The 11862-nt window shown below is 38.7% G+C and overlaps 2 protein-coding genes across 3 annotated transcripts; both read right to left on the bottom strand.

Moving 5' to 3' along the window:
• Nucleotides 1-4606: 4606 nt before the first annotated feature.
• Nucleotides 4607-7414, bottom strand: hmgb1b (high mobility group box 1b). Of its 2 annotated transcripts, none has more exons than XM_026192303.2 (5): nucleotides 7086-7414; nucleotides 5840-5995; nucleotides 5595-5740; nucleotides 5308-5482; nucleotides 4607-5209 (listed from the first exon to the last, which is right to left on the bottom strand). In XM_026192303.2, exons 2-5 carry the CDS (start codon nucleotides 5984-5986, stop codon nucleotides 5072-5074), a joined length of 606 nt encoding a protein of 201 aa, XP_026048088.1. In that variant the 5' UTR covers nucleotides 5987-5995; nucleotides 7086-7414; the 3' UTR covers nucleotides 4607-5071. The 2 variants fall into 2 exon arrangements, with proteins under 2 accessions (XP_026048088.1, XP_026048090.1); XM_026192305.2 differs by lacking the exon at nucleotides 7086-7414 and adding an exon at nucleotides 6622-6742.
• A 2176-nt stretch (nucleotides 7415-9590) lies between these two features.
• On the bottom strand, nucleotides 9591-10158 carry LOC113036525 (high mobility group protein B1-like). The gene is made up of 2 exons (XM_026192925.2): nucleotides 10001-10158; nucleotides 9591-9888 (listed from the first exon to the last, which is right to left on the bottom strand). Exons 1-2 carry the CDS (start codon nucleotides 10141-10143, stop codon nucleotides 9606-9608), a joined length of 426 nt encoding a protein of 141 aa, XP_026048710.2. The 5' UTR covers nucleotides 10144-10158; the 3' UTR covers nucleotides 9591-9605.
• Nucleotides 10159-11862: the final 1704 nt, after the last annotated feature.

The following is an 11862-nucleotide window of genomic DNA, read 5'->3' as shown; positions in this document are numbered from 1 at the left end:
TTTGCTTGAGGAGCAGCTCCAATAAAATAATAATAATAATAATGCAATGCGGATAGAATGTATCCTGTATTACTACAAATGCAGGATTCATTTATATATTTTATGTAATATAATGTACAGTCATTGGCCATTTTGTTAGGTACAGCTGTTCAACTGCTCTTTAACACAAAGGAATCAGCCAATCACATTGCAGCAACACATTTAGGCATGTAGACATTGTCGTGACAAACTGCTGAAATTGAAACTGAGTGTCAGAAGGCAAAAGAAAGGTGATTTAAATGGTTTTGAATGTTGTGTGACTGTTAGTGCTGGATGGATCTGGAGACCATCTCTAAGGTTTGCAGAGAATGGTCTGAAAAAGAGAAAATGTCCAGTGTGGCAGTTCTGTTAGAGAAAATGCCTTGTTGATGCCAGAGGTCAGAAGAGAATGGCTGGACTGCTTCAAGCAGAGACAGCAGGACAACTGTAACTTAAATAATCACTTGCTACTACCAAAATATTTAGAAGAACATTTCTTCTGCTCTTCTACATACTTCAAAACTTTGAAGCAGATGGGTTACAAAAGCAGGTGACCACACTGAGCGTCATTCCTGTCAGTTAAGAACAGGAAACTGAGGCTAAAATTCACATTGGCTCACCAAAATTGGACAACAGAAGATTAGGAAAATGTTGCTTTAACCCTTTCGTGCATGAATTATGACAACCTCAATCAGGATTGTTTTCTTAAGTTTTCTTATTCATCTGTAGGCATGAAAAAATATTTTTGAATTTCATTTTTTCTTAACATCTTGTCTTTTAAATGCCCACTTAGGTGGACAACATCACCTTTGGAGTGGGTGGCAGGGTATGGAGTGACACATCAGTTTCCAATGTAATGGTTTATGTGCAAGTACACACTGACACAAATACAAGAAAACGGCCTTTGAATAGCTGTCCAATGTAGTGATCACTATGTGTAAAAGGGTTAAGGTGAAAGTAAAATCCATTGAACGTATGATGGTAGTAACATTTTATATTCACTTTGCACACTTACCCTCATCTTTATCTGACACATTCAGAGACAGGAAACAAGTTCCAATGTTTGTGTTCTCCAATAACACTGCAGAAAAGGTATCTTGACTGAAAACAGGGAGGTTGTCATTCACATCTAGCAAATTGAAATACACCCTGATACCAGATACCTGCAGATCCCCCTGCTGCGCCTCCACTGTGAGAATGTAGAACCTTTGTGCTTCAAAATCCAGGCTGCGGGTTAATAGGAACTCCCCCGAGAAAGGGCTGAGAAGGAATAGGTTCTCACCGTCATCCTCCTGAACTGAGTATGTGATAGCTGTGAGACTCTCAAACTGTGTTTCCACTTTTCCCACAATTGTTCCTGTGAACACAGTGGAAATAAATAAATAATAAATAATAATAATAATGGTGGATTGAGCAGCAAAGTTATGTCAAAATGGAATAATTTGAAGTATATTTGAAATGGGGACCCAAAGTTACACATTAATATTTCAAAAAAGAATCTCTCAGCTAACATGCATATGCGCTTACATGGGGAAAGATGACTAACCTGGTAGTGTGTCTTCTTTCACTTGAAACGAGTAAACAGTTTTGGAGAAAGCCATCTGTGTTTGCCATCTGTTATGAGGGTGTAGGCTTACTTCACCATGCTCCAGCACAGCATCAACAGACGAAGGATACCAGGAGGGGAGCGTATGCTGCCCTAGTATGATATCTGCAAGCTCCCTCACACTACTTACATTCACCCTATTTCCAGATGAAAGTTTATGAGATGATGTAGTAATAAACACCTGAAGAAGGCAAGGAGTCACAGTTTCGAAGCAAGCATAAATTGTCAACTTCTGAAGTAATGAAATTATTGGAGATATGTAAAATGTGCTGGAAGCCTTAAACACAAATAGACATCTAAACAAAATTTGAAGCCAGTTATCAAAACACATCAACCAACAGGCCAACTTACCACAAAGTGAATAATAATAATTATATATTTCCTCCTACATCCGGTAGAATCCATTATAAAGTTTACTTCTTCAGCACCTCTTTGTTGACCATAGTTACAAAATCAAGTAATAATAGCACACAAAACAGACGTGGCACTAAAAGGTAAAATCCCATAACTGTGCAGCCCCCACACAAGCCCAACAAATGGTAAAGTATTAAAGCTGTATCCATGGTGATTACTCAATCTGTTCAGTTTGTAATCCTGACTGACACGCCTCTTTGACATCACTCTATGCAAATCCTGCAGCTGGGGAGGAAAAAAAAGTTTCGTGGGACTTGAGAGTGAAGCAGATTACATTTTCTTTTCTATTTATTTGCTTGTGAAAAAAGCAAACGGTTGAAGAAAAATTACCAGGTAAAAAGCATTAATAGTATATCCAGCTATGGTTTACTGAATCAGTATGTTTTATATTCTCGACATGGATTTTGCTATTGAGGTTATTCAGCGTAGGCATGAAATGGACTCTCTGAACAGTTGCCTGCAGTTAGGTAGCCTAGAGGCAGACTTTGTTGTTGCATATCAGATTGGGGGGGGGGGGGGGGGGGGGGGGTCATTCAGAGACAGAATGGCATTCATTCAATTGGTAAAAAGGGAGTGAAAAGAAGGGGAAAAAACTATTCAGAATCACAGGTCTCAAAACTGACTTGACATGATACTGTAGAGCAATGTCAAACAGACAGAAACCATTTGCCAACTACAAGGCAATATCTTTTAGAGCAAATGTAATTCATTTTTAATCATTTCAACTGATATTGAATTATTAACTTTTTATTTAATATTCAAAATTCAGTTGCTGCTGGACTCACTAAACTCTTCTTTCTAAAGAAACAGGGCTTTTACCATCTTTATGCTTGCTTCCAATAAAAAACAACTGTTGTGACCCTAATGTTAACTACATGCAGGAACACTGAGCTTGTTTGTGTGTCAGACCTACTGAAAGGAGAACACAGAGGTTTCATTCATATTCGCTAACACTTCTAAGAACGGTTACTGCAAGGGAAAACACTACTGAGAAAAGCCTGATGAATGGACATGTGAACCCCCTCTAAGTGATGGTGAGGCCACCGTGCCTGTGAGCTTGCCTCCAGTTACAGGGAATTGCAACTCAATACGACCAAGGGATCACAAAAGGTCCCTGCCTTGGGAAAGAGAGCACTCGGAGAAGGAGTACTTTTCTTATGTTCATTTGGTACTTGGCTGGGAATAAAAGACATCCATAATAATATTGTGTAGTGGAGCATCTTCTTGTGCTTTTTGCATTGATTATCCAAGCCTCTGGAACTCCCCAGGAGGAAAGCAAAAACTATTCCTACAAAAGAAATTCCCTAATCTGGTGTTTTGATCATTTTTTGGGTGACTGCTAACAGCTGTCCCTTTAAACCAGGCAGTGATCCTCCGTGTCCTACAGATGGAGTCATTATCATCCTGAAAAAAAAAAAAACACTCTGTAGAACCTATATGGACTTGTCACTTGTGTGCGCATGACAAAACAAGTGTAGTTTAAAGTTTTTTAATGCCACACACACACATACACATACAGGTTTTTTATATCATGGCGCCACCTTCTGGATTGAGGTTGCTCAAACTACTGTAGCATGATCGATGTTTCTTACTTTCCAGAGAGTTTATAAAACATTGCTGAGGATGTGAATGCCTTAGCACTTTGGAAATAACAGCCATTAGGCAATATCTTTTTCTTAAATTGTTAAAATCAATAAAAGTTTGTTTATTTTCCAATAGAACAATGTGATATCCTTAATTGTGTTCGTATTACTTGCTATTGTCAAATATCTGACCTTCTGGTTTAATAATACTATGAGTCCAGTACTGGTAAGTAAGAATTATTACTTGTCAATTATCCTTAGTCATTTGTGCCATTAGCAATCTGTTTACATAAAAAGCCTCAAACTCTGAATTACTCATAGATTAACTAGTATTGTGAACTTGATTGAAAAAGGTACATTTATTATTCAAGACTTAAAAAATGGACTACTGACTTGACAGTTTTGCAGATAATGATGGTTATCCTCCACAAGAGGTTAAGTCTCATTTGTGAAAAAGGCAAGTTGTTTGCAGACTGCTGTATTTAAACATCTGTCTAAAAGGGAAGTGTGATATAAAGAGAAGATTGTCAAGGTAAGTCAAATCAGGAACTTGGGAGAGCTTTGCAAACAGAGAACTGAGGCCGGTGACAGAGGATTAAGATCCACCACACATGGACATCTAGTGGCTCAGTACTAGGAAAGGAGCTACAACTGCCGCATTCCTAATACTGAACCACTAGATTTTAGAGTACTTCTTGCTTTCCACTGCTGACAGGCTTTATAGAGATTCTTATTTCCTTTTACAGCAAGACCTAGAAGCTTCCCACAGCGCCAAAACTATCAAATAGCTTGCTGACCGCATTATTGGGCTGCTAACAAACCTGAACCCAAGAGGAAGATGAGAAACACCCAACACAGAATTACAGATGGACTGAAGGGCCCTATTTGCATGTAATGAATATAGAATACATGGAAGTTTGAAGTTTGGTAGTTTTTAGATATTGTGAGATGATTAAAATTAGGAGGAAAAAAAAAAACAAACTTGTTAAAAAAAAAAAAAAAAACGACCTTTATTGAAGACATTCTTGAATGTCGACAGCTGCATTTGATATTAGAGTGGTATTCAAAGAACAATAAAAAGACATTGGGACAGCACATAAAAAAATATTTTTCAAAATAAACAAAAATACACTAGCAACTCAGAAATCTCATTTTTGAGTTGGAACACCTAAGGACTAGTTACTTTCATACTTATTTGTAGTCCTCCTAGACTGTTACATAATATGGCAGGGATAAAGTACTACCACTAGAAAATTCCAAACGTAAGATATGTAGTGTTGACTTTACAAAAAAAACAAAAGAAAAAGAAAAGGAGAATAACACTGTACATCTTAAAAACATTAAATATACACATGATCTTGGTCAATCTGACTTCGGTTTTTCAAGATGGTGAATTGAGATATAAGGATATATGGCATAAACAAAACTGCAGGTCCCATCCCCAAGTGAGCTACTCATCATCATCATCCTCATCTTCCTCTTCTTCTTCTCCTTCCTCCTCTTCTTCTTCATTGTCATCATCATCATCATCAGCTGCAGCAGCTGGTCCTGAATCCACTTTTCCCTTTGTGCGGTAAGCAACAATATCCTGTAACAGAGAGATAGGCTCTTTTCCATGCTCCACAGACAATAACATTTTTCTATCAAATCAACAAGTTTAACTTCCATGTCATTTTGGATTATCACCTTGTCATATTTCTCCTTCAACTTGGCAGCCTTCTTCTCATATGGCTGCTTTTCTTCCGCAGATGAGCTGTTCCACATCTCTCCCAACTTCTTTGCTGTGTCCCCAATGGAAAGGCCTGGATTTTCACTTTTTATTTTTGGGCGAAAATCTGCACAGAAGAGGAAAAATGCAGACCTGTGGGGGGAAAAGAAGGAAATGGGAAAAAACCAAAAACGTTGCCGTTTAATTGCTCAAAATACCCCTATGGTCTGAAAGAAAATGAGAAAGTGTAGATTATGGCACATACGGTGGTCTCTTGGGGGCATTGGGGTCCTTGAATCGCTTCTTCTTCTGGCCCTTGGGAGGCACGTAATTCTTCATTTCCCGCTCATAACGCAACTTGTCTTGCTTGGCCATGTCTTCAAACTTGCCTTTCTCTTTTGGAGACATTGTCTTTGGAGAAACACAGCCAGTTTTAAACAATCTAAAAAATAAAATACTGAATTTAGAAAACTGAAAATAAAATCTAATATTATGAATAATTCCTTTTACCTTCCATCGCTCAGAGCATTTCTTGGAGAACTCTGAGAAGTTGACACTGGCATCAGGGTGTTTCTTCTTATGCTCCTCCCGGCACGTCTGCACAAAGTAGGCATATGAGGACATTTTGCCCCTCGGCTTCTTTGGATCCTTCCCCATTTTGGCTTACTAAATTTTAAGGAGAGAAAATACAGTTTTAAATTCAAAGTATACCAGCACTTTCATGCAATGTAAGTAATAGAATCTGAATGGCCCTCGCCAATAGTCTGCCTCCTACTCCATCAGTTCCTCACATCTATTGTTTAAACTGGGTGGTGGGAGGAGGGTGCCTGGGGTGACTGATGATCCATTGTATGAAGAGGCTAGCATTTATTAAAACTACAATCAGCTACACATTACTCTACTGGCGCGTTAGATCAAACGTTTACCTATACAAGCTAGTAAAAACAGTATAGTACTGCTTAATTTTAGCACTCCGACAATATAACGTGAAGCTAACCGGCTAAAGGTTCTACGTGAACACATTAGCGTCCACCTCATTTGATTGTTCATTAGCTTTTAGCCATCTTGCTTTGTGTCCTCTTGCTATCAGCGTTAGCCTTCAAGCTAGGCTAGCATGTCACGGTGCTCATCTCGGGAGACGATTATGAAAATGGCTGATTAGACTGCTAACAATGGCTAGCTGCCCGTTTTTCAAACACCCCTTACGTCCTTCAGAACAAATTTGCCTGTTACTGTTGTCACCTGTCTAAACGCTAAATATTATTCGACTAAAAGTTTAGTGAAAGTCGTACTAATGCCGGAGAATGATGCTCTGCCTGTATCACCGTACTCCGGTTGCCTCAGCACCAGTCAACGGTAGTAACCTACATTCAACAGCCAGCTAGTGCTAGCCTTTATGGTAGCATCCAGCCACCTTTAGCACGCACCACAGCAGCGGACGTTACGTTAAGCGAAGTGTGGCAGACAGTTAACTCGACCATCAGGGCTCTTGTCCTTTAACCCAATGGCCACTTTATTTTAGTTATTACTCATGGCCGTGGTGAATGTCACTGTACGGTAACTACTTAGCCAAGTTAGCAAGATAACGTTAAACACCAGGAGCGTGATACTGAGTTAGCATCCCATTCAGCTCAGCCATGCAACCAACTACGTACAACGTTAATGTATACTGTGCAAAGCATATCCCAGAGCATCGTTTCATTCATAAGAGCCGCACACTATTCGCTTTGTTTAAGATTACGTTTATAGTGCTTACCCCTACAGCGCTATATGAGGCCAGCCGCACGTCGGTACGTCTCAAACAATGGGACGAAAAGCACCGTCAGTGCGCGGTCTTTCGGCTGCGAGAATCCGTCTGTGTTTATTCTGTGTGTTGGGCACCGGCTGTCGGACATTGGCTGCCGCCAACTCCTTGGAGTATCTTATTGGACACGCGCTGTCAGTCCTGCTTGTTGAACGGTTGGTTGTTCAAAACACGGCGGTGTGATGGCGCTCGGCTTGAATGCCAGTGAGTTTAACTGCAGGGAAACACAAACGGAAAGAAATGCAGAGCCCATTAGTAAAAAACAAAAAGGAAAGACTAGCAATTTGAAGTTACTCCTAAGCTTACCTTAAAGGAGCATTATCAGCGAATCATATCGTTTACGTAACACACTGCTTTGAGAAAGTGTGTTTGTCCCCGTTCTGATTTATTTATTGTCTATTTTACCACATGTACATGTTAAAGCAAGTTTTAATATTAGACAAGAATAAATTAAAAAAATTTTAAATGATAGTTTCATTTATCCAGCGAAATATTAATTATTATTAAATATTAATGAATTAGGTATGATTTAACACATTTTTTGAAAAGCGGAGTTCAATTTCACTGGCTATGGAAAGCACTTAATTAGGTTTTGACAAAATGAAGTGGTCTTTAGTGATGTGCGATTCCACTGATTTCTTTTCCGATCCGATACCAAGTAAAATCCAGGGTGGTATCGAAGATACTGATCCGATACCAATACTTTGTACGAAAACTTAATGTTTCATTGTATTTCATAATACAATATATAATTGTATTATGTAATTGTAATAATAATATAATAATATAGCTTCATAATGATTACAGAACATTAGACTACTTGTTCTTATTGCTTAATAATGCAGAATTATCATATAGAAATAAAAAAAAAACTTGAAGTTGTGCTCTATTTGAGCATGTTGCCTGCCTGTAACACTAAAGGACTCCGCGAGATACGTCTGTCTCGCCCTATCAGCACCTGTCCCTCTCCTCCTCTTCAGTTCACCTCAACATAAGCTCATCATATTATGTGATATGATTTACTCTGAGGTGTTTGACGAGGTTAGTGGTGTTGCCACAACACCTCACTGTCTTGCCACATGTATCGCAAACCGCGTCTTGGCTGTTTGTGGATGTAAAATACGTCCACACATGACTCCGTTAACACTCTGCCATTGTTGTGAGTGCGTACGCCAAGGGGCTGCCACACATTTATACAGGGTGGGCCATTTATATGGATACAACGTAATAAAATGGGAATGGTTGGTGATATTAAAGTCCTGTTTGTGGCACATTAGTATATGTGAGGGGGCAAACTCCTCAAGATTGGTGGTGACCATGGTGGCCATTTAGAAGTCAGCCATCTTAGATACAACTTTTGTTTTTTCAATAGGAAGAGGGCCATGTGACACATCAGACTTATTGGTAATGTCACAAGAAAAACAATGGTGTGCTTGGTTTCAACGTAACTTTATTCTTTCATGAGTTATTTACAAGTTTCTGACCACTTATAAAATGTGTTCAATGTGCTGCCCATTGTGTTGGATTGTCAATGCAACCCTCTTCTCCCACTCATCACACACTGATAGCAACACCGAAGGAGAAATGCCAGCACAGGTATCCAGTATCCGTAGTTTTAGGTGCTGCACATCTCGTATCTTCACACCATAGACAATTGCCTTCAGATGACTCCAAAGATAAAAGTCTAAGGGGGTCAGATCGGGAGACCTTGGGGGCCATTCAACTGGCCTACGACGACCAATCCACTTTTCAGGAAACTTCATCTAGGAATGCTCGGACCTGGCACCCATAATGTGGTGGTGCACCATCTTGCTGGAAAAACTCAGGGAACGTGCCAGCTTCAGTGCATAAAGAGGGAAACACATCATCATGTAACATGTAGTATCATGTACAGCCGTGTTTCACATATGACTATGGAGGGCGTAAGAGGAAGTAGTTCCTTCCAATTTAGACGATCCAAATGATATAGTTTCTTTCTACTGTGTTCCTTTTAATGATAAACTACAAATTTACCCCAAAGTACTAAAATATCGATATTTTAATATGAGAATCGATTCTACAACATAACTTACTGGTATCAGAAGAATCGATATTTCAGTATCGATCCGCACACCACTAGTGGTCTTAAAAGATCTCAAAAAGCACATCATGCAACAACTTTGTACAGGAAACCTTCCCAGGATTTTCCAGCCTACTAAAATGACTCAAAAGAGTGGATTAACAACTCGTCCATGAGGTCATAAAAGAACCCAGAGCAATATCTAAAAAAAACTCGCAGTCTCACTTCCCTCAGTTATCCTGCATTTCAGATTAAGTCGGAATTTCCAAGTTCCCAGTTGCAATTGTTATATTTATTTCAGTTCAATTAATTAACTTTTTATTTTTGGGCGAAAATCTGCACAGAAGAGGAAAAATGCAGACCTGTGGGGGGAAAATATGACAAGGTGATAATCATTTTGGATTATCACCTTATCACAATATCCTGTAACAGAGAGATAGGCTCTTTTCCATGCTCCACAGACAATAACATTTTTCTATCAAATCAACAAGTTTAACTTCCATGTCATTTTGGATTATCACCTTGTCATATTTCTCCTTCAACTTGGCAGCCTTCTTCTCATATGGCTGCTTTTCTTCCGCAGATGAGCTGTTCCACATCTCTCCCAACTTCTTTGCTGTGTCCCCAATGGAAAGGCCTGGATTTTCACTTTTTATTTTTGGGCGAAAATCTGCACAGAAGAGGAAAAATGCAGACCTGTGGGGGGAAAAGAAGGAAACGGAAAAAAACCAAAAACGTTGCCGTTTAATTGCTCAAAATACCCCTACAGTCTGAAAGAAAATGAGAAAGTGTAGATTATGGCACATACGGTGGTCTCTTGGGGGCATTGGGGTCCTTGAATCGCTTCTTCTTCTGGCCCTTGGGAGGCACGTAATTCTTCATTTCCCGCTCATAACACAACTTGTCTTGCTTGGCCATGTCTTCAAACTTGCCTTTCTCTTTTGGAGACATTGTCTTTGGAGAAACACAGCCAATTTTAAACAATCTAAAAAATTAAATACTGAATTTAGAAAAAAAATATTTAATTACAACAACAGTTGCCTTAAGATGTTTTTTTTGTTGGTCTGGAATGTCCCTTCGACTCCAATTTTCTTTTCTGAAAGTACCAGCTCCACCAACCTGCAGCTGTGCATAATACAAATACAGCATATTACAAAAAGCAAGTATTATGCTGTATTGTTTGCGACACAGGAATGGCTCTTCCTTGTTGAGAAGCAAATCAAATCCTGTTTTTCTTTATATTTATTTTAACTCGGGAGTAACAGCCCTCCTGAGTTCTGTCACCCAACGTATGAGGTAACTGGAATGTGCCAATAAGGTCAGTGTTCATAATTCAACAATAAGAAAGAGACTGGGAAAAAAGTAGCATCCATGGGTGAGTTTACTGCTGATCAACAAGAATACATAGGCTTGTCTTGCATTTGCCAAAAAACATCCTCCAAAGAACATCCCAAAACTTTTGAGAAAATATTCTGTGGACTGATGGGACATAAGTACAACTTTTTGGAAGCCTTGCATTAAACTAGCATAGCATTTCATAAAAAGGACATCATACCAGCAGTCAGACATGGTGGTGCTAGTGTGATGATTTCAGGATGCTATACTGCTTCAGGTTCTTGTCGAAACTGATGGAACCATGAATTCTGCTTTCTATCAGAAAATCCTGAAGAATAATATCCGGCCATCAGTTTGTGACCCAAAGCTGTGAAGTACAGTTTGGTTATGCACAAGACTAAGTCTCTGAATGTCTCAAAAAATAATAAATAAAAGGATGGTTTTAGAGCGGCCCACTCAGAGACCGAGGTTAAATCCAATTGAAATGCTTTTGCGTGGCCTTAAACAGGTCATTCATGTTTTAAAATCCTTCACTGGGCCTAAATTAAAGCAATCCCAAGACTCATTGCCAGTTATCACAAATGCTTGATTGTATATACTATAGTCATTGCTGCCAAAAGTGGTCAAACTAGTTATTAGGTTTAGGAAGCACTCACTTTTAAGTTAGGGAATGTAGTGTTATCATTTTTAGCAGCAGCAAAAGTAATAATAGCAAAGCTTTGAGGTGACTTCTAATAGTAAAAACTTCTGAAGTCCATTTTTTGTGTGGACAAGGATGGATGAACAAAGCCAAAATGTTAAATGTTTACCTCCTGCAACTATGAAATATCTTATTTTATGTCATGTACTATTTTTAGAAAAAACAAATCATGATATTATCTAAAGTTTAGTTTATACAGTTAAAAGATGTGTAATACAGTTGAAAGAAGTGCAGTACAGAAGAATTGCCCATTTCTCTTTTAATGTTTTTTATTTATAAAATGTTCAGGAACTATTAAATCTATTGCTGTAAGTTATTTCTCTTTGAATTGTTGATGAGTTGAATATTGATTACCGAAAAATATACCCAAATGTACTTAGTTACTACCCACTATCACCAGTAACAGACATATAAGGCGCCTGTAACAATGCTAAATTTTTAATTCAACATCTCCCCTGCTGTGCTTCTGTTTAAATGTTGTAGGTCTCCATAACCACAGTGCATACTACATCCTGCTTGGATCAGCTTTGACACTGTGTAGATAAAGCTTGTGTACGTATAATGCTCTAATTTTAATACTCACAGGAATTGTCAGCATATGCTTTTCATCAGGATACCAATGAAGTAACTTTTCA

The sequence above is a fragment of the Astatotilapia calliptera genome, chromosome 14, assembly GCF_964374335.1.
Source record: "Astatotilapia calliptera chromosome 14, fAstCal68.1, whole genome shotgun sequence".
In the NCBI taxonomy this organism is placed as follows: Eukaryota; Metazoa; Chordata; class Actinopteri; order Cichliformes; family Cichlidae; genus Astatotilapia; species Astatotilapia calliptera.
This window is presented reverse-complemented; position numbering and strand designations above follow the sequence as displayed.

Coding starts and splice junctions, on each gene's coding strand:
- hmgb1b (XM_026192303.2), bottom strand. CDS start 5,986: ATGGGGAAGGATCCAAAGAAGCCGAGGGGCAAAATGTCCTCATATGCC. Junction 5,483..5,594: donor AATGCCCCCAAGAGACCACC/GTATGTGCCATA, acceptor TTCCCCCCACAG/GTCTGCATTTTTCCTCTTCT. Junction 5,210..5,307: donor TGAAGGAGAAATATGACAAG/GTGATAATCCAA, acceptor TCTCTGTTACAG/GATATTGTTGCTTACCGCAC.
- LOC113036525 (XM_026192925.2), bottom strand. CDS start 10,143: ATGTCTCCAAAAGAGAAAGGCAAGTTTGAAGACATGGCCAAGCAAGAC. Junction 9,889..10,000: donor AATGCCCCCAAGAGACCACC/GTATGTGCCATA, acceptor TTCCCCCCACAG/GTCTGCATTTTTCCTCTTCT.